This window comes from Pristiophorus japonicus, unplaced genomic scaffold (genome assembly GCF_044704955.1).
Source record: "Pristiophorus japonicus isolate sPriJap1 unplaced genomic scaffold, sPriJap1.hap1 HAP1_SCAFFOLD_58, whole genome shotgun sequence".
NCBI lineage: Eukaryota > Metazoa > Chordata > Chondrichthyes > Pristiophoridae > Pristiophorus > Pristiophorus japonicus.
This window is the reverse complement of record NW_027254488.1, coordinates 3,505,161-3,527,705: the sequence shown is the minus strand read 5'-3', so window position 1 is coordinate 3,527,705 and position 22,545 is coordinate 3,505,161. Positions and strand designations below refer to the sequence as shown.

At 45.0% G+C, this 22,545-nt stretch overlaps 1 protein-coding gene and 2 non-coding genes across 3 annotated transcripts in view; 1 reads left to right on the top strand and 2 right to left on the bottom strand.

Moving 5' to 3' along the window:
* The window catches only part of LOC139254830 (probable G-protein coupled receptor 139), a 122,649-nt gene extending 100,104 nt beyond the window's left edge, over positions 1–22,545 (bottom strand). The window contains exon 1 of the mRNA XM_070873843.1: positions 22,396–22,545. Within this exon, the coding sequence (XP_070729944.1) occupies positions 22,396–22,545 (150 nt within the window). The remainder of the gene's footprint in view (positions 1–22,395) is intronic.
* trnak-cuu (transfer RNA lysine (anticodon CUU)) lies at positions 6,819–6,891 on the bottom strand. The gene has a single exon. It is a non-coding gene; the product is annotated as a tRNA-Lys (tRNA).
* Positions 19,356–19,427, top strand: trnaw-cca (transfer RNA tryptophan (anticodon CCA)). The gene has a single exon. It is a non-coding gene; the product is annotated as a tRNA-Trp (tRNA).

The following is a 22,545-nucleotide window of genomic DNA, read 5'->3' as shown; positions in this document are numbered from 1 at the left end:
CCAACCATCCACTGCTGAACATTTCCCAATGTCGTGGTAATAGGGACTTGGGGGTCCACAGGGAGAGAACCAAGCCAAAGCATAGACAAGGTGCAAGGGCTTTGGGCACTCATGTCTCGGGCCAGAGCACACAATGCAAAGGCAAGTGGCACAAGACTTAGGGGAGAGTGATGTTGTGTCTGTTTAATATAAGTATACTCCCTGTACACTCAATGTACAGTTACAGAAGACTACTGGATGTACCTTCACACTGTATACACTATGCCTGTACCAACAGAGGGTGCAACTGGTGGAGATCTCGGGGTCACCTGTACACGACAGGTAACCAGGTATAAAACGGAGCTCACCATACTGTACCCTCACTCAGGAGCTGCAATAAATGGACTAAGGTCACCACAGTTCAAGTACACTACCTTGCCTCATGGAGTCATTACTTGAGTGCTTACAGACACAATAGAAAGAGCTTAAACATTAAATGGTAGGACATTGAGAATTGTAGAGGAACAAAGCGACCTGGGAGTGCATGTCCACAGATCCCTTAAGCTAGCAGGCAAGGTGGATAAGCTGGTTAAGAAGACATACAGAATGCTGGCCTTTTTTAGCCGAGGCACAGAATAAGAGAGCAGGTGGATTATGCTTGAATATAAAACACTGGTTAGGCCACAGCTGGAGTACTGCGTGCAGTTCTCGTCACCACTTTACAGGAAGAAGACTGTGATTGCACTGGAGACTTACAGAGGAGATTTCGAGGATGTTATCGGGAGTGGAGAATCTTAGCTATGAGGACAGATTGGATAGGCTGTTTTTTTTTTCTTGGAACAAAGTGGGCTGAGGGGAGGCATCATTGAAGTGTATACAATTATGAGGGGCCTTGACATAGTGGATAGAATGGGCCCATTTCCCTTAGCAGAGGGGTCAACAACAATGGGGCATAAATTTTAAGTCATTGGTAGAAGGTGTAGAGGGGATTTGAGGGGAAATTTCTTCACGCAGAGGTTTGTGTGGGTCTGGAACTCACTGCCTGAAAGGGTGGGAGAGGCAGAAACTCTCACCACATTTAAAAAGTGCTTGGATGTGCACCTGAAGTGTAGTAACCTGCAGGGTTATGGACCGAGAGCTGGAAAGTGGGATTCGTCTGGAGAGCCTGTTATTGGCCGGCACGGTCACGATGGCCCGAAATGGCCTCCTTCCGTGCTGTAAACTTCTGATTATATAATTCGATGAAAAATAATAACCAAACGTGGGCTTGCACCTCTGACCCTGAGATTTAGTATCTCATGATCGACTGACTGAGTTAGCTGGGCTTCTGCAAAATGTACCTTTTTGTCGTTGATTACAGCTCCGCCCCAGATGTTTAAACTTGCTGTCGAGGAACTGCCAGGATCTTATTGAATGGTGGACCAGGCTCGAGGGGCCGAATGGCCTGCTCCGGCCCCTAATTCTTACATGCTTATGATCTTACGACATTTCACAGGAGAACAAACTCGCCCCTGAGCATGCATGAGGAGAAAGCTCCAGAAAATAATCCCGCCTGGTGAGCTTTCGCGTGTGAGGCGAACGTATTAACCGCTACACTGCGGAAACATCTCCACTTTCAGCACCAAGTCAGACGGAAATGTTAAGCGAGCAGGTGGACTGCAAAATCCCACTTTTAAGGCGTTGGTCGTGGTGTCAAACAATGAGTTTCACTTCATGATTAAAAACAGGAAGTGTCAGAAGTGTGATGTGAACCCACACCTCCAGACGATACTGCGACCTAAACACAGAACCTGAGACCGGTCGGCCATCCTGACTATTTAATGCTGTATGAGGCCAACTGCAGGTTTATTTTGAACTTTTGTGTCCTGTCACATGAAATAAATGAGGGCAGCAGGCGTGTCTCTGTCTGACACCGGGGAAACAGTGAGACAGACCTTGGAGCAAGGGTCTGGTTATTGCCAAACAGCAAAGAAAATATAAATTCCCGAATTACCCTGAAGAACAGTGACCTCAACGTGATCTGGGGTCAGACGCGCTACCGTTGCGCCACGAGGTCGATACAGCACATCGGAAATGTTTGACTATATGAAGGTTTCACAACACAAGGGGCTTTAAAATCCCCGCCCATTCCCACCGGGTGTCAGAAGCAGCGCTCACCTGCCAGTCACCGTGTGTTTTTTTGTTCAACTTTTGTGTTGCTTTCACGGGATTGCATCATTAATTAACCCGTCAACTTCTTTTGCACAATGAAAGAAATGCTACCTGAGGCAGGCTCGATACTTCAACCATTTTTTTCTGTGCTTTGCATAGAAACATAGAAACATAAAAACATAGAAAACAGGTGCAGGATTAGGCCATTCGGCCCTTCGAGCCTGCACCACCATTCAATATGATCATGGCTGATCATTCACCTCAGTACCCCTTTCCTGCTTTCTCTCCATACCTTTGATACCTTTAGCCGTAATGGCCACATTTAACTCCCTTTTGAATATATCTAACGAACTGGCCTCAACAACTTTCTGTGGTAGAGAATTCCACAGGTTCAGAATTCTCTGAGTGAAGAAGTTTTCCCTCATCTCGGTCCTAAATGGCTTACCCCTTGTCCTTAGACTGTGACCCCTGGTTCTGGACTTCCCCAACATCGGGAACATACTTCCTGCCTCTAACCTGTCCAATCCCATCAGACCTGTATATGTTCTATGCGATCCCTTCTCATTCTTCTAAATTCCAGTGAAGAAAAGTCTAGTTGATCCAGTCTTTCTTTACATGTCAGTCCTGCCCTCCCGGGAATCAGTCTGGTGAACCTTCGCTGCACTCCCTCAATAGCAAGAATGTCCTTCCTCAGATTAGGAAACCAAAACTGTACACAATATTCCAGGTGAGGCCTCACCAAGGCCTGCGTCCGCGCACATACAGAGGCTGAATTCCAGGACATAGTCGACGTATTTACTGAGGCGTATGAAAGCATGGGCCTTACGCTAAACATCCATAAGACAAAGGTCCTCCACCACCCTGTCCTCACCGCACAGCACTGTCCCCCAGTCATCAAGATCGACGGCGCGGCCCTGGACACCATGGACCACTTCCCATATCTCGGGAGCCTCCTATCAACAAGAGCAGGCATCGACGACGAGATTCAACACGGCCTCCATGCGCAAGTGCAGCCTTCGGCCGCTTGAGGAAAAGTGTGTTTGAAGACCAGGCCCTCAAAACTGCTACCAGGCTCATGGTCTACAGGGCTGTAGTAATACCTGCCCTCCTGTAAGGCTCAGAGACATGGACCATGTACAGTCGACACCTCAAGTTGCTGTAGAAATATCACCAACGATGTCTCCGCAAGATCCTACAAATCCCCTGGGAGGACAGACGCACCAACATCAACGGCCTTATTCAGGCTAACATCCCCAGCTTTGAAGCACTGACCACACTCGATCAGCTCCGCTGGGCAGGCCACATAGTCCGCATGCCAGACACGAGACTCCCAAAGCAAGTGCTCTACTCGGAACTCCTTCATGGCAAACGAGCCAAAGTGGGCAGCAGAAATCTACAAGGACACACTCAAAGCCTCCCTGATAAAGTGCAACATCCCCACTGACACCCATGAGTCCCTGACCCAAGACCACCCTAAGTGGAGGAAGTGCATCCGAGAGGGCGCTGAGCACCTCGAGTCTCAACGCCGAGTGCATGCAGAAATCAAGTGTAGACAGCAGAACCTGTCCCACGCATCCCTTCCCTCAACGACTATCTGTCCCACCTGTGATAGGGTCTGTGGCTCTAGTATTGAACTGTTCAGCCACCAAAGAACTCACTTTACGAGTGGAAGCATGTCTTCCTCGATTCCGAGGGACTGCCAATGTAGATTCCAAAATTCATGGATCCACCAGTGTTTGGACTCACTGAAAAGGAAATTCGATTTAGGCCTATTAAACATAAAGTTTGGGATTCTAAAAAGCATATGGAAGGAATCTACAATTCTTAACCAAGTTTGGGATTTTAAAAGGCATGTTTGGGCCTGTGGGGAAAAGCTGCAGTGACAGAGGGGTGGGATTTAGAGTTTGGATATTGTAGCTCATCAGTTTGTCTGGGGGAGCTCTTTAACCATAGTCAGGCCCTCAGAAAACATTAGCATTTAAACAATCGACCACGGAAGAAACATTATCCACCCCACCCACAGGATCCAAATATCACATCCATATTCCAACACATTTTCAACATGTATAGATATATCTGGCTCAGCTCTGACTTCCCGAAGCCAAAGCAGTGCTATTACAATGGACAAGAGTTCATCAGTTCATAAATAAGGAGTATCACCATCCCAAAGTCTATCAACACCAGATTAAAACATTTAATCAAGTCTCAGTTAGCTAGTCCGCCAAAACTTATACAAAGAAGACCACTTAAATCAATGGGCAGCAAAACTTAAACAAAAGAAACGTTAGATTTGGCACGAAGATTAAGCAGCCTCTCAGAGAATAACTGGGAGCCTATCGTACCAAGAGTAACCTATTTTTCTGACCATTACTTTGGAACAACAAGATCAAGATCGAGAGCAAACGGCGAGATAACACAGGAAGAGACATCACGACATCGGAGAAAAGAACTTCAAAAAACCAATCAGGAAAATCAACCACTAGAAAACCGGGGTCCACGCAAGTTTTCCACTCTACAATTTGTGCCTCGACTGTCCAGCTGGTAAAAATTACCGAAACAACTTAAAACCCTATTGATGACAAAGGATACCGGCTTCGGGACAATCAGAATACTTCGTCACAGACAAGGCACCGGAAGGCTGGAAGGTAGATCACACCGGTTGTGGGAGAGCTGGTTGGTGGTGACATGGAAGTGTCTGCAGTGTGCGGGACCAGACTGCTTCCACACATCCACAATGAATGTCCCACCCTTTATTTGGGAAAAGTACAACTGAGAGTGGACAAGTTCCATCCCGGTCAGAGCAATCTGAAGCTTTAACTGACTGACACACTAGTTTTGGATTGTAATGTTTGGAAGCATGTAATGCTTGTAGCTCCACACTGTGGATGTGGACGTATTGTGTTCTGCAACTGTATAGTTAATCAGGAAACAGAACAGGCTCTTTCCGGAGAGTTCCGAGAGAGCAGCCTGCATGTTAGGAAGCTGTGTGTGCTGTGTTCTGTGACGATGTCACAGGGATGTCTTGCAATATGTGCATCTATCAGTCTCTGTGGTGCAATGGATTAGTGCGTTCAGCTATTAACTGCAAGGTTGGTGGATCGTAGCCCATTCAGGGACAAAGCCTTTAATTGTTTTTCCCTGAGGATTCGGTGCCGTGCAGTTCCAGGTTGTCATTGTGCGTTTTGGCTGCACGAATATATTCCGCAACCATTGCCAGCTGTGCTGTTATCAAGTTATACCAACTGTTACTTGAATTTTCGCGTGGTTGTTCGTTGTCTCGTCGCCAATTGATACGCTCATAATAAAGAATCAAACTGAGTACTGTGAACAATGAGTAAGTATGACATTAGCTCCTTTAATAAAACTCCACAGTGCTTCTATACCGTGCTCCCAATGGATGCTGGAATCCCTTGGGACTCCAACAGGTAGGCCCTCTGGTGGTGGTGTGATACAGATCGCCAAGGGTTAAATACATAACACAAGGTGTGTACGGAAATCAACCATCAAAAGCCCTTTCATTAACCACAGGGGTTTCCTGCAATTTTCTGATCGCAAAGCGCTTTCAGTCCTTGTCCTTAAAATTGCAGATGTGGAAATTGGGGAGTTTAATGACTTTGAAAGGAGAACATTGTTGTTTGGTGCAGTTCCGTTCAGAGAAATGTTTGTGAAAGGAACGTTTTGCGGAGAGAGGGATTGAGCATTTCAGCTTGTTGCTGAACACTTCTCTCTGGGCACTGTGCTAAACAGCAGTTTCCGTAGTGTAGCGGTTATCATGTTTGCCTCACACGCGAAAGGTCTCTGTTTCGAGCCTGTGAGGAAACATTATTTGTGAAGCAAAAACTTGTCTGCAATAAAATTGAACAAAAGCTGTCCGGGATACATTGTCGCATGAGCAATGAACATTTTAAAACTAATCTACTCAAATCGAGAGTGTGTAAAATCAGATCGGGGATAAAACTTCATCAAGGGTTAAAGTTTCACTAATTATTAAAGTTCAGTTTTTGAAATTTCGATTGTCTCTGTTCGCATTTCTTTCATTCTGCGAATCAACACTATCGGTTTATACCATCAGATCTAAGTTGCATTTGATACCCACAAACAACTCATTAATTATTCGCTCTTCCCCAGTTCCAGAGCTCAGAGGGTTATTGTCCATCCCTGGGATGCAAACTACCTCGGACCCGGGCCAAAGCTCCTCGTGCACCGAGCACAGGCTCAAGAAAACCCCGGGGGAGAGGATATCCCGATCACTGGGCCTTCCAGAAACACTGAACAAGCGCCCGTTCTGAAACTTTCCTGAGTAATAACTTGTAACTGAACCATGCAACAGTCAGGATGGCTGAGCGGTCTAAAGAGCTACATTCAGGCAGAAGTCTCCTCTGGCGGTGTAGATTTGAATCCCACTACTGACATTCAGTGTTTTTAATTACAAACTCATTTGTTTTGACACCACTCTGAAGTGCTTTGGGACATCCATCGAACTTCATAAAATTACTCCACTTCAATTCCAAACGGTGATATCAAATTTACTTCCCAAACCGGGAAACGATCCCGGGTGGCTGCAGCGAAAGGAATGGTTTTGTGAAGCATTGAAAGGTGCCCTCTAAATATCTCTAAATAATAGAAGATTATGGGTTCATTAATGATGTTTTTCCGTGAAAGCAACATAAATATTTAGGAACAGTAATTGACTAACATGGGGCTCAAACCCACGGCCCTGGGATTAAGAGTCTCATGCTCTACCGACTGAGCTAGCCGGGCTTGTCAACATCTATCCTGTCAATCCCCTTCAGAATATTGTCCGTTTCAACGTGATCACCTCCCATTCTTCGAAACTCCAGAGAGTATCGGCATATTCTACACAATCTCTTATCATAGGACAGCCCTCTCATCCCAGGAATAATTCTGTTGAACCTCTGTTGCACCATCTCCAAGGCAAGTATATCCTTCCTTAGATAAGTACTATGGCCGAATATCCTGTTTTTCTGCTGATTCTAAGGTTGTATAAAAAGTTATTAAAATTCAACAGTCGCTGGGCAAACATATTTGTATTTCCTTCAGTGTGCAATACATGTGGGTGCATTAATGCTGATTGAAATTATTATTCAATATTTCACCGACTTGAATTATTTTTAATCAACTTGCTCTGTAACAACGCTTTCCCTGACCGAAAATCAAACACTGACCACAGCAATGAGAGCACCAAACCCTAACCACTAGACTGCCAGGGAGCACTGTTTGCAGTTGCCCCATAGTACCGAATATATAGCCCACAGTACAAGAGTAAGGAAGTCTTGCTACAATTGTACAGGGCCCTGGTGAGACCACACCTGGAGTACTGCACACAGTTTTGGTCTCCTTATCTGAGGAAGGATGTACTTGCCGGGGAGGCGGTACAACAGAGATTCACCAGATTGATTCCTGGGATGAGAGGACTGTCTTAAGTTGAGAGATTGTGTAGAATGGGACTATACTCTCCGGTAGTTTAGAAGAATGAGAGGTGATCTCATTGAAACACACAATATTCTGAAGGGGATTGACAGGGTAGATGCTGAGAGGTTGTTTCCCCCGGGTTGGAGTATCTAGAACCAGGGGGCACAGTCTCAGGTTAAGGGGTCGGCCATTTAAGACAGAGATGAGGAGGAATTTCTTCACTCAGAGGGTTATGAATCTGTGGAATTCTCTGCTCCACAGGCCTGCGGATGCTGAGTCTCTGAATATATTCAAGGCTGCGTTAGATAGATTTTTGGAGTCTCGGGGAATCAAGGGATCGGGAGATCGAGCGGGAAAGTGGAGTTGAGATCGACGATGAGTCATGATCTTATTGAATGGTGTAGCAGGCTTGAGGAGCCGTATGGCCTACTACTGCTCCGATTTCTTATGTTGTTACCTGTGCTGGCTCTGTGAAAGAAATTTCCAATTAGTCCCATTCCCCAGCACCCTGCAAATGTTTCTTATTCAACTATATTTCCCTTTGGAAAGTTAATTTTAAATCTGCTTCCAAAACCGTGTCAGGCAGAAAAATATTCACATTAATTTTATACAGCCCCATTTTCGACATTACTTTCCCTGCTTTGCATGTCATGCGTGGGCAAATGCATGGCAGATGAAGTATGATGTGGATAAATGTGAGGTTATCCACTTTGGTGGTAAAAACAGAGAGACAGACTATTATCTGAATGGTGACAGATTAGGAAAAGGGGAGGTGCAATGAGACCTGGGTGTCATGGTACATCAGTCATTGAAGGTTGGCATGCAGGTACAGCAGGTGGTTAAGAAAGCAAATGGCATGTTGGCCTTCATACCGAGGGGATTTATGTATAGGGGCAGGGAGGTGTTACTACAGATGTACAGGGCCTTGGTGAGACCGAACCTGGAGTATTGTGTACAGTTTTAGTCTCATAAATTCAGGAAGGACATTCTTGCTATTGAGGGAGTACAGTGAAGGTTCACCAGACTGATTCCCGGGATGGCGGTCATCCCCCTGCAAAACAGATACACTGCTTTGGGTACTGTTGAGGGGGATGACTCATCAGGGGAGGGCAGCAGCAGCCAAGTTCATGGCACCGTGGCTGGCTCTGCTGCACAGGAGGGCAGGAAAAAGAGTGGGAGAGCAATAGTGATTGGGGATTCAATGGTGAGGGGAATAGATAGGCGTTTCTGCGGCCGCAACCGAGACTCCAGGATGGTATGTTGCCTCCCTGGTGCAAGGGTCAAGGATGTCTCGGAGCGGGTGCAGGACATTCTAAAAAGGGAGGGAGAACAGCCAGTTGTCGTGGTGCACATTGGTACCAGCGACATAGGTAAAAAGAGGGATGAGGTCCTACGAAACGAATTTAAGGAGCTAGGAGCTAAATTAAAAAGTAGGACCTCAAAAGTAGTAATCTCGGGATTGCTACCAGTGCCACGTGATAGTCAGAGTAGGAATCGCAGGATAGCGCAGATGAATACCTGGCTTGAGCAGTGGTGCAACAGGGAGGGATTCAAATTCCTGGGGCATTGGAACCGGTTCTGGGGGAGGTGGGACCAGTACAAACCGGACGGTCTGCACCTGGGCAGGACCGGAACCAATATCCTCGGGCGACTGTTTGCTAGTGCTGTTGGGGAGGATTTAAACTGATATGGCAGGGGGATGGGAACCAATGCAGGGAGACAGAGGGAAACAAAAAGGAGGCAAAAGCAAAAGACAGAAAGGAGATGAGGAAAAGTGGAGGGCAGAGAAACCCAAGGCAAAGAACAAAAAGGGCCACTGTACAGCAAAATTCTAAAAGAACAAAGGGTGTTAAAAGAACAAGCCTGAAGGCTTTGTGTCTTAATGCAATGAGTATCCGCAATAAAGTGGATGAATTAACTGTGCAAATAGATGGTAACAAATATGATGTGAATGGGATTATGGAGACGTGGCTACAGGATGATCAGGGCTGGGAAGTCAACATCCAGGGGTATTCAACATTCAGGAAAGATAGAATAAAAGGAAAAGGAGGTGGGGTAGCATTGCTGGTTAAGGAGCAAATTAAGGCAATAGTTCGGAAGGACATTAGCTTGGATGATGTGGAATCTATTTGGGTAGAGCTGCAGAATACCAAAGGACAAAAAACGTTAGTGGGAGTTGTGTACAGACCTCCAAACAGTAGTAGTGATGTTGGGGAGGGCATCAAACATGAAATTAGGGGTGCGTGCAATAAAGGTGCAGCAGTTATAATGGGTGACTTTAATATGCACATAGATTGGGTTAACCAAACTGGAAGCAATACGGTAGAGGAGGATTTCCTGGAGTGCATAAGGGATGGTTTTTTAGACCAATATGTCGAGGAACCAACTAGGGGGGAGGCCATCTTAGACTGGGTGTTGTGTAAGGAGAGAGGATTAATTAGCAATCTCGTTGTGCGAGGCCCCTTGAGGAAGAGTGACCATAATATGGTGGAATTCTGCATTAGGATGGAGAATGAAACAGTTAATTCAGAGTCCATGGACCAGAACTTAAAGAAGGGTAACTTTGAAGGTATGAGGCGTGAATAGGCTCGGATAGATTGGCGAATGATACTGAAGGGGTTGACTGTGGATGGGCAATGGCAGACATTTAGAGACCGCATGGATGAACTACAACAATTGTACATTCCTGTCTGTCGTAAAAATAAAAAAGGGAAGGTGGCTCAACCGTGGCTATCAAGGGAAATCATGGATAGCATTAAAGCCAAGGAAGTGGCATACAAATTGGCCAGAAATAGCAGAGAACCCAGGGACTGGGAGAAATTTAGAACTCAGCAGAGGAGGACAAAGGATTTGATTAGGGCAGGGAAAATGGAGTACGAGAGGAAGCTTGCAGGGAACATTAAGACGGATTGCAAAAGTTTCTATAGATATGTAAAGAGAAAAAGGTTAGTAAAGACAAACGTAGGTCCCCTACAGTCAGAATCAGGGGAAGTCATAACGGGGAACAAAGAAATGGCGGACCAATTGAACAAGTACTTTGGTTCGGTATTCACTGAGGAGGACACAAACAACCTTCCGGATATAAAAGGGGTCGGAGGGTCTAGTAAGGAGGAGGAACTGAGGGAAATCCTTATTAGTCGGGAAATTGTGTTGGGGAAATTGATGGGATTGAAGGCCGATAAATCCCCAGGGCCTGATGGACTGCATCCCAGAGTACTTCAGGAGGTGGCCTTGGAAATAGTGGATGCATTGACAGTCATGTTCCAACATTCCATTGACTCTGGATCAGTTCCTATGAAGTGGAGGGTAGCCAATGTAACCCCACTTTTTTAAAAAGGAGGGAGAGAGAAAACAGGGAATTACAGACCGGTCAGCCTGACATCGGTCGTGGGTAAAATGATGGAATCAATTATTAAGGATGTCATCGCAGTGCATTTGGAAAGAGGTAATATGATAGGTCCAAGTCAGCATGGATTTGTGAAAGGGAAATCATGCTTGACAAATCTTCTGGAATTTTTTGAGGATGTTTCCAGCAGAGTGGACAAGGGAGAACCAGTCGATGTGGTATATTTGGACTTTCAGAAGGCTTTCGACAAGGTCCCACACAAGAGATTAATGTGCAAAGTTAAAGCACATGGGATTGGGGGTAGTGTGCTGACATGGATTGAGAACTGGTTGTCAGACAGGAAGCAATGAGTAGGAGTAAATGGGGACTTTTCAGAATGGCAGGCAGTAACTAGTGGGGTACCGCAAGGTTCTGTGCTGGGGCCCCAGCTGTTTACACTGTACATTAATGATTTAGACGAGGGGATTAAATTAGTATCTCCAAATTTGCGGATGACACTAAGTTGGGTGGCAGTGTGAGCTGCAAGGAGGATTCTATGAGGCTGCAGAGCGACTTGGATAGGTTAGGTGAGTGGGCAAATGCATGGCAGATGAAGTATAATGTGGATAAATGTGAGGTTATCCACTTTGGTGGTAAAAACAGAGAGACAGACTATTATCTGAATGGTGACAGATTAGGAAAAGGAGAGGTGCAACGAGACCTGGGTGTCATGGTACATCAGTCATTGAAGGTTGGCATGCAGGTACAGCAGGCGGTTAAGAAAGCAAATGGCATGTTGGCCTTCATAGCGAGGGGATTTGAGTACAAGGGCAGGGAGGTGTTGCTACAATTGTACAGGGCCTTGGTGAGGCCACACCTGGAGTATTGTGTACAGTTTTGTTCTCCTAACCTGAGGAAGGACATTCTTGCTATTGAGGGAGTGCAGCGAAGGTTCACCAGACTGATTCCCGGGATGGCGGGACTGACCTATCAAGAAAGACTGGATCAACTGGGCTTGTATTCACTGGAGTTCAGAAGAATGAGAGGGGACCTCATAGAAACGTTTAAAATTCTGACGGGGTTAGACAGGTTAGATGCAGGAAGAATGTTCCCAATGTTGGGGAAGTCCAGAACCAGGGGACACAGTCTAAGGATAAGGGGGAAGCCATTTAGGACTGAGATGAGGAGGAATTTCTTCACCCAGAGAGTGTTGAACCTGTGGAATTCTCTACCACAGAAAGTTGTTGAGGCCAATTCACTAAATATATTCAAAAAGGAGTTAGATGAAGTCCTTACTACTAGGGGAATCAAGGGGTATGGTGAGAAAGCTGGAATGGGGTACTGAAGTTGCATGTTCAGCCATGAACTCATTGAATGGCGGTGCAGGCTAGAAGGGCCGAATGGCCTGCTCCTGCACCTATTTTCTATGTTTCTATGTTTCTATATCAAGAAAGACTGGATCAACTGGGTTGTATTCACTGGAGTTCAGAAGAATGAGACGGGATCTCAGAAACATTTAAAATTCTGACGAGGTTCGAAAGGTTAGATGCAGGAAGAATGTTTCCAATGTTGAGGAAGTCCAGAACCAAGAGTCACTGTCTAAGGATAAGGGGTAAGCCATTTCGGACCGAGATGAGGAGAAACTTCTTCACCCAGACAGTGGTGAACCTGTGAAATTCTCTACCACAGAAAGTTGTTGAGGCCAATTCAGTAAATATATTCAAAAACGAGTTAGATGTAGTCCATACTACTTGGGGGATCAAGGGGTATAGCGAGAAAGCAGAAATGGGGTACTGAAGTTGCATGTTCAGTCATGAACTCATTGAATGGCGGTGCAGGCTCAAAGGGCCGAATGGCCTACTCCTGCACCTATTTTCTATGTTTCTATTTTTCTGTGAATTATTATCTTGTCTCATTTTACACACTACATTTTAGGACATTGCTTTAAAATGTTTGGTGCCTGTGACACCAGCCATTGTTAGATTTAGTCACACACCATCCTGACTTGGAAATATATCGGTCGTTCCTTCATCGTCAATGGGTTAAAAGTCTCGAACTCCCTCCCTAACAGCTCTGTGGGAGCACCTTCTCCACACGGACTGCAGCGGTTCAAGATGGTGGCTCACCACCACCTTCTCAAGGGCAATTAGGGTTGGGCAATAAATTCTGGCCTGCCAGTGACACCCAGATCCTGTGAACTAATATAATTAAACACTATTTTAGGAATCTGGCTCTAAATATTCTTTGCTGACGACACCAGGAATCTGGGGCAACTTTTGTCAAATTGAGCTCAAAACTGGAGCGGTAATTCCTACCGTACACAGAAAATAGAATCAATATTAAAGATAAAATCACATGGTGCTCATTTTCAGAATCAACGCAGTAAGATTTGAAATAAAGTGAAAGAATTTCACAGGGAAAGGATTTGGAAATTAAATGTGACTTGTATTTCCCTCTTTAATTAAACTTTGTGGCGTCCGTCTGCCATTCATGTCTCTGTTGAATAAGGAAGGAGGGGTTTGACATTGACCAGACTGCACTGTTCCTGATATTTGTGGGCTCATCGTTTATAATGAGATGTTTCTTAACTATTGGTCAGTGCCCACTTTAGCTCAGCCGTTGCTTCGTCGTACCAACTTTGTGAAACGTTTGAATTTGTCTTAATGCACTTGCTGCCTGGTGTTTTTGTTGTCATTTTCAATCCCCTTCTTTCGCACTGAAACAAAGTGTAACCGTGTTTTTAAATGAGCAGTGCGAGATTTTTGCAGGGCATATTTAAATGCTTCACAAAACCTTTCCAATCACTTCAGTTATCAGGGTTCGATTCCCAGTTAGGGAAGTAATTTTGCTACCACGAAGTGAAATAATTTAATTAAATTACACAGATGACCCAAAGCACTTCAGGCTGGTGTCAAAACAAATGCGTTGATAATTAGAAATAAGGAATGTCAGAAGTTGGACTTGAGTTTCTGGGATGGAGTATAAATAACCCTCTGTGCACTGGAACTGGGAAGGGTGAATAATGAATGAATTGTTTCCGGGTTTGAAATGCGGCTTAGATCTGCTGGTATTAACCGATAGCATTGTTGAGCAGAATGAAAGTAATGCTAACATGATCACTGAGGGTCAGTCGAAACTTCAACAACTTCATTTTAATAATTTGTGAAACTTTAATCATTGAGGAAGTTTTATTCCCTTTCTGATTTTACACAGTCTGTATTTTAGGAGACTTTTAAATGTTCATTGCTCATCATGGGATCAGAGAAGTTTACAGGACGGAAGGAGGGAATGAACAATTAAAATCAGTTTTTGTTACAAAAATAACATTTTCATTTGGGCTCGAACCAGCGATTTTTCGCGGGTGAGGCGAACATGATAACTGCTTCACTAAAGAAACTGCTGCTTAGTGCAGTACCCAGAGAGAAGTGTTCAGCGACAAGCAGAAATGCTGAATCCGTTTCTGCAAAAAATTCCTTTCGCAAACATTTCTCTGACCGAAACGGCACAAAACAAAAATGTTCCTTTCAAATGTGCCAATTATTTTCGTTTTGCTTTTATGTTGCTTTCATGGGATAAAATAATTAATGGTTCGATAAGCTTCTTTTACACAATGAAAGAAATGCTAACTGACGGAAAGTCAATTCGTCAATAACTTGTTCTGCGCTCTGCATGTTTGTAATGTCGCCAAGTTTGCTGATGATACAAAGATAGGTGGGAAAGCAAGTTGTGAGGAGGACGCAAACAATCTGCAAAGCGATATCGATAGGGTCAGTGGGTGGGCAGAAATTTGTCAGATGGAGTATAATGTGGGAAATATGAGGTTATCCACTTTGGTAGCAATAATAAAAAAGCAAATAATTATTTAAATGTGGAGAGGTTACGAAATGCTGCGGTGCAGAGGGACCTGGGGGCCCTTGTACATGAAACACAAAAGGTTAGTATGCAGGTACAGCAAGTAATTAGGAAGGCAAATGGAATGTTAGCCTTTATTACAAGGGGGATGGAGTATAAAAGCAGAGAAATCCTGCTACAACTGTACAATTGTGAGACCACCAAGTGCAGAAACTCTAAAGGAATATAAGAAGTGCAGGGGTGTAATTAAAAAATATATCAGGAAGGCAAAGAGAGAGCATGAAAAAATGTTGACAAGTAAAATCAGGAAAAACACAAACACAAAGACATTAAGTGCAAGAGGATAACTGGAGAAAGAGTGGAGCCTATTAGAGACCACAAAGGAAATCTGTGTGTGAAGGCAGAAGACGTGGCTATGATTCTTAATCGATACTTTGCCTCTTTTTCACAAAAGAGAGGGGCTGTTGATGTAGCACTTCAAAGACCGGACCTTGTCCAGGTGAAATGTGCCCGCACTGTCTCAGTTGCTTTTCGGCCGAGAGCACCTCTGGTTCTTCTAAAGAATCGAGTCGAGTAGGTCTCAATTCAACATCAGCTCTTTATTTCTCCAGCATATGCACGATGTTTTAGAAATATATTAAGAGCAAGAGGATAACTAAAGAAAGGGTGGGTCTATTAGATACCATGAGGGTAATCGGTGTGTGGAGGCGGAAGATGTGGAGATGGTTCTGAATGAATACTTTGCGTCTGTTTTCACAAAAGAGAGGGGCGATGCAGACACTACTATCAAGGAGAAGAAGTGTGAAATATTAGATGAAATAAACATAGTGAGAGATGAGGTATTAAGAGGTTTAGCAGCTGTGAAAGTGGATATCCCCAGGCCCGGATGAAATGCATCCCAGGCTGTTAAGTGAAGCAAAATAGGAAATAGCAGAGGCTTTGACCATCATTTTCCAATCCTCTCTGGCTTCAGGTGTGGTGCCAGAGGATTGGAGGGCTGCTAACATTGTACCTTTCTTTAAGAAGGAAGAAAGGGAGAGACTGAGTAATTACAGGCCAGTCAGCCTAACCTCGGTGGTGGGTAAATTATTGGAAAAAACCTAAAGGACAGCATAAATCTTCACTTCGAAAGACACGGATTAATCAACGACAGTCAGTACGGATTTGTTAAGGGAAGGTCGTGTCTGACTAACTTGATTGAATTTTTTGGGGAGGTAACCAGGAGGGTCGATGAAGGCAAAGCATATGATGTAGTGTGTATGGATTGTAGTAAAGCTTTTGATAAGGTCCCACATGGCAGACTGGTCACAAAAGTAAAAGCCCATGGAATCCAGGGCAAAGTGACAATTTGGATCCAAAACTGGCTCAGAGGCAGGAAGCAAAGGGTAATGGTTGGTGGGTGTTTTTGAGACTGGAAAGATGTTTCCAGTGGGGTTCCACAGGGTTCAGTACTAGGGCGCTTGCTTTTTGTGATTTACATCAATGATCTACAATTGAATGTCGGGGTTATGATTGAGAAGTTTGCAGATGATACTAAAATCTGTGGTGTGGTTGATAATGAAGAAGAAAGCTGCGGAATGCAGGAGGAAATCAATCAACTGGTCAGGTGGGCAGAACAGTGGCAAATGGAGTTTAATCTGGAGAAGTGTGAGGTCATGCATTTTGGGAGGGCTAACAAGGAAAGGGAATACACATTAAATGGTAGGACACTGAGAAGTGTAGAGGAACAAAGGGACATAAGAACATAAGAACATAAGAAATATGAGCAGGAGTTGGCCATACGGCCCCTCGAGCCTGCTCCGCCATTTAATACGATCATGGCTGCTCCGATCATGGACTGGGTCCACTTACCTGCCCGCTCCACATAACCCCTTATTCCCTTATCGTTTAAGAAATTGTCTATATCTGTCTTAAATTTATTCAACGGCCCAGCTTCCACAGCTCTGTGGGGCAGCGAATTCCACAGATTTACAACCCTCTGAGAGAAGAAATTTCTCCTCATCTCAGTTTTCAATGGGCGGCCCCTTATTCTAAGATTATGCCTCCTAGTTCTAATCTCCCCGATCAGTGGAAACATCCTCTCTGCATCCATCTTGTCAAGCACCCTCATAATCTTATACGTTTCGATAAGGTCACCTCTCATTCTTCTGAATTCCAATGAGTAGAGGCCCAACCTACTCAACCTTTCCTCATAAGTCAACCCCCTCATCTCCGGAATCAACCTAGTGAACCTTCTCTGAACTGCCTCCAAAGCAATTATATCCTTTCGTAAATATGGAAACCAAAACTGCACGCAGTATTCCAGGTGTGGCCTCACCAATACCCTGTATAACTGCAGCAAGACTTCCCAGCTTTTATACTCCATCCCCTTTGCAATAAAGGCCAAGATTCCATTGCCTTTCCTGATCATAAATTTAATTTAAGACAGAGATAGACAGTTTCTTAACTGATAAGGTAATAAGCGGTTATGGGGAGCGGGCAGAGAAGTGGACCTGAGTCCATGTTCGGATCAGCCATGATCGTATTAAATGGAGGAGCAGGCTCGAGGGGCCGTATAGCCTACTCCTGCTCCTATTACTTATGTTAGGTTCTTATCACCTGCATAGTAACCTTTTGTGTTTCATGCAAAATTACCCCAGGTCCCGCTGTACTGCAGCACTTTGCAATCTTTCTCCACTTAAATAATAACTTGCTCTTCGATTTTTTCTGCCAATGTTCATAACCTCACACTTTCCAACATTGTACTCCATCTGCCAAATTTTTGCTCACTCACTTAGCCTGTTTATGTCCTTTTGAAGATTTTTTGTATCCTCTTCACACATTGCTTTTCCTCCCATCTTTGTATCATCAGCATAGTTGGCAATGTTACACTCGATCCCTTTTCCCAAGTCATTAATATAGATTGTAAATAGTTGGGGCCCCAGCATCGATCCCTGCGGCATCCAACTAATTACTGATTGTCAAACCGAGAATAGACCATTTATCCCGACTCTCTGTATTCTGTTGGTTAGCCAATCCTCCATCCATGCTAATATATTACCGCCAACCCCGTGAACTTTTATCTTGTGCAGTAACCTTTTATGTGGCACCTTGTCAAAATGCCTTCTCGAAGTCAAAATACATCACATCCACGGGTTCCCCTTTATCCACCCTGTTCATTACATCCTCAAAGAATTAATAATTGCTGTAATCACCATGAAAAACTATACTTTCTGTGATAGATCGAGCTTACAGACTATCTGGCTTCTCCTGCCCTTTGCCGGGCACGTGTTCCGGGTTTAATTTTACAAACTGTGTGAGTTCGCTGATCGCAGGGAGACGATAGGAGCCTCTGTGGCCCTACTGTGACGATGTGGAAGTGAACACGGTGGCTGGGTGATCCATGACATTTCTGTAAAGGGCAGCGGAGGAGAAGGATTGAGAACTTTCAGTGTGGGACAGAAGTTGTTTCAGGTGAGCCAACACATTCCTGATCAGCACAGAGGGAGCTCACTGGTCAGCTCCCCTTTGTTGGGGTTGCTGTGCCAGAGGTTTCTGCAGTACAGCGGTTATCACGTTTTCTTTACATGAGACAGGGCCCTGGTTCAATCCTGGCCACGAACTTTATGTTTAAACTTGCTATAGAGGAACAATCAGAGGCGAGTTTATTCTCCTGGCAAATGCTGCCTGATCTGCTGAGATTTCCAGCATTTGCTGTTTTTATTTGTTATTTATTCTCCTGGCAAAAAGGCTCCCTTATTCCTTCATTGCTCTTTATTTCACTTCAATAAATAGATAACTTTCAGTGAGAGAAAACGGATCCACCGGGGACCTTTCGTGTGTGAGGCCAACGTGATATCCGCTACACTGCAGCCCATCAAAGGGCGAGAAACGACTGAATCTAAAGGATGAACTCACAAATATCAGGGGCAGTGCAGTCTGGTCAACGTCAGACCCTCCTTTCTTATTCAGCAGTGGCATGAACGGGAGTCAGATGCCATAAAGTTTAATTAAAGACATAAATACAAGTAACACTTCCAAATATTTTCACTGTAAAATTCTTTCACTTTATTTGAAATCCTACTGAATTGAATCTGAAAATGAGCACCGTGGGATTTTAACCTCACTGCTGATTCTATTTTCTGTGCACGGTAGGATTAACCGGTGCTGTTAAATTTGACAAAAGTTGCCCCAGATTCCTGGTGTTATCGGCAATGAAGGTTTTAAACCAGAATCCTAAAATACAGTGTGTAAAATGGGTTAATATGCATAAGAACATATGAAATAGGAGCAGGAGTCGGCCATACGCCCCTCGAGTCTGCTCCGACATTTAATACGATCATGGCCGAACCGATCATGGACTCAGGTCCACTTCCCTGCCCGCTCCCCAAAGCACAGGACAAATGATTGAAGTATCGACTGTCCCTCAGTTAGCATTGCTTTCATTGTGCAAAAGAAGGTGAGGGGTTAATTAATGATGCTTTCCCGTGAAAGCAACACAAATGTTTCAGAAAAAAACATACAGTGACTGGCAGGTGAGTGTTGCTTCTGACACCTGGTGGGAATGGGCAGGGATTTTAAAGCCACTTGTATTGTGAAACCTTCATATAGACGAACATCCCACACTTTCTGTGTTGACCTCGTGGCGCAATGGTAGCGCGTCTGACTCCAGATCAGCAGGTTGCGTGTTCAAATCATGTCGGGGTCACTGTATTTTTGGAAATTGTTCTTCCAGAATTAAAATTTTCTTTGCTGTTTGGCAATAACCAGACCCTTGCTCCAAAGTCTGTCTCACTGTTTCCCCGGTGTCAGGCAGAGATACGCCTGCTGCCCTCACTTATTTCATGTGACAGGACACAACAGTTAAAAATCAACCTGCAGGTGGCCACACCCAGCACTGAATCGTCAGGATGTCCGAGCAGTCTAAGGTGCTGTGTTCTGTTCGCAGTCTCCTCTGGAGGTGTGGATTTGAATCTGACATTTCTTACTTTTTATCATTAAGTGAAACTCATTGTTTGACACCACAACTCACTCCTAAAAACTGGGATTCAGCAGTTCACCTGCTCGCTTCACATTTCCGTCTGACCTGGTGCTGAAAGTGGAGATGTTTCCGCAGTGTCGCGGTTCACATATTTGCCTCACAAGTGAAAGCTCACTGGGCGGGAATGTTTTCTGTAGCTTTCTCCTCATGCATGCTCAGGGGAGAGTTTGTTCTCCTGTGAAAAGTCATAAGATCATAAGCATGGAAGGATTAGGGGCCGGAGTAGGCCATTCGGCCCCTCACGCCTGGTCCACTATTCAAGAAGATCCTCGCAGTTCCTCAACAGCAAGTTTAAACATCTGGTTATGTTCCTAACATCATTTTAACCGCAGTATTTCCGTAGCGTCATTGTTATCACGTTCGCTTCACACGCGAAAGGATCCCGGGCGGAACGTGATTTTTGAGACTATTTTTGCTGTGAAATAAATTGAACAAAAGTCGCCCCAGATTCCTTGTCACATGAGCAATAAACATTTTAAACCAGTCTCCTAAATACAGAGTGTTATGTCTTGAATAAAGAATCTGACCAGATACTGCAAACTGAAAGTAAGGTGTGACCGTCGTCCTTTATTACAAGTCTCCAGTGTGCCTCTCCAACTGTGATGCCTCCTGATGTACAGGTGCTCCCAAGGGATTGTGGGATCCCTTGGGACTCCAGTGGATGAGCCCTCTGATGGTTAAACAAGGTATTTACAGGTTTACATATGTAACAACACTCCCCCCGCACCGCTCCCCCCAGCCTCCCCAAAGTCAGTATTGTAACTATTTACAATTTGAGTCAATCTGTGGCCTTCCTTTCCCTGGTTGAACTTCTCGGTGCAAATGCTGGTTTTGGTGAGTCATTTGTTGGGCCCTCACTGGCCTGCTGGGCGTGGTGAGTCCTGTTGGGCTGCTGCGGGTGATGGGTTCTGCTTCGTGGTCAACCGCTGGGTTGAGTGCCACTTGTGTGTGTGTTGGAGGAGCGAAAAAGGTAGAGTCTATTGTGGGTTGTTCTGGATAGTCCGTGAATCTGAGTTTGGTTTGGTCCCAGTGTTTCCTGCAGGTGAGTCCATATGAAAGTTTGACCAGGAACACCCTACTCCCCTCTTTGGCCACGACAGTGCTGGGAAGCAACTTGGGACCTTGTCCATAGTTCAACATAAATACAGGATAATTAATCTCGATTTCGCGTGACACATTTGCTTGATCATGATATGTATTCTCTTGAAGCCGCCTGCTCTCTACCTGCTTGTGTAGATCAGGGTGGTCTAACGAGAGCCTTGCCTTAAGTGCCCTTTTCATGAGCAGTTCCGCGGAGGGAACCCCGGTGAGCGAGTGGGGTCTTGTGCGGTAACTAAGCAGGACTCGGGATAGGTGACACTGCAGTGAGCCCTCAGTTACCCTCTTCAAGCTCTGCTTGATTGCTGCACTGTTCTCTCTGTCTGACCATTGGATGTTGGTTTAAACGGGGCAGATGTGACATGTTTGATCCCATTGCATGTCATGAACTCTTTGAACTCAGCACTCGTGAAGCACAGCCCATTGTCACTGACAAGAACGTTAGGCAGGCCGTGCATGGCAAACATGATCCACAAGCTTTCAATGGTGGCAGCGGACATCATCTCACATTCAATCCACTTGGAGTACGCATCTACAACCACAAGGAACATTTTACCCAAGAACGGGCCTGCATAGTCGACGTGTGCCCTAGACCACGGTTTGGAGGGCCAAGACCAAAAACTTAGCAGCGCCTCCCTGGGTACATTGCTTAAGTGCGAGCATGTATTACATCTGTGAACGCAGGACTCTAAGTCCGCATCGATACCGGGCCACCACACGTGGGATCTGGCTATCGCTTTCTTCATTACAATGCCTGGGTGGGTACTGTGGAGATCACTAATGAAAGTTTCCCTGCCCTTTTTTGGCACCACTACTTGATACAGTCTGCCTGTATGGACATTTTATCTCTGCGCCGCTTGTACGGCTTTATTTCTTCCTGCATCTCTAACGGAACACTAGACCAACTCCCGTGGAGCACACAGTTTTTTACTAAGGACAATGAGGGATCTGGGCTCATCTAGGTTCTAATCTGTCGGGCGGTAACAGGTGATTGCTCACTCTTGAATGCTTCTATTACCATAACTAAATCTGGGGGCTGTGCCATCTCCACCCCTGTGGTGGGCAATGGCAGCCTACTGAGAGCATCGGCACAGTTTTCTGTGCCTGGTCTGTGGCGGATGGCGTAGTTGTATGCGGACAATGTGGGCGCCCATCTCTGGATGCGGGCCGATGCATCTGTATTTATCCCCTTACTTTCAGAAAAGAGGGATAAAAGTGGCTTATGGTCAGTTTCCAATTCAAATTTGAGCCCAAACAGATATTGGTGCATTTTTTTTACTCCATAAACACATGTTCACACTTCTTTTTTGATCATGCTGTAGGTCCTCTCAGCCTTAGACAGACTCCTGGATGTATAAGTAACCAATTGCAATTTCCCAGATTCATGAGCTTGATGCAATACACACTCAACATCGTATGACGACGCATCACATGCTAGCACCAAACGCTTACATGCATCATACAGCACAAGCAATTTGGTTGAGTATAACAGTTTTCTAGCTTTTACAACGGCATTTTCTTGGCTTTTACCCCATACCCATTCATTTTCTATATGCAGTAAAGCGTGCAGTGGTTCGAACAGTGTTCTGAGACCCGGTAAGAAGATACGAAAGTACTTCAGGTGTCCTGGAAACGACCGCAGCTCCGTCACGTTCTGTGGCCTCGGTGCGTTGTCGATTGCCTCCAT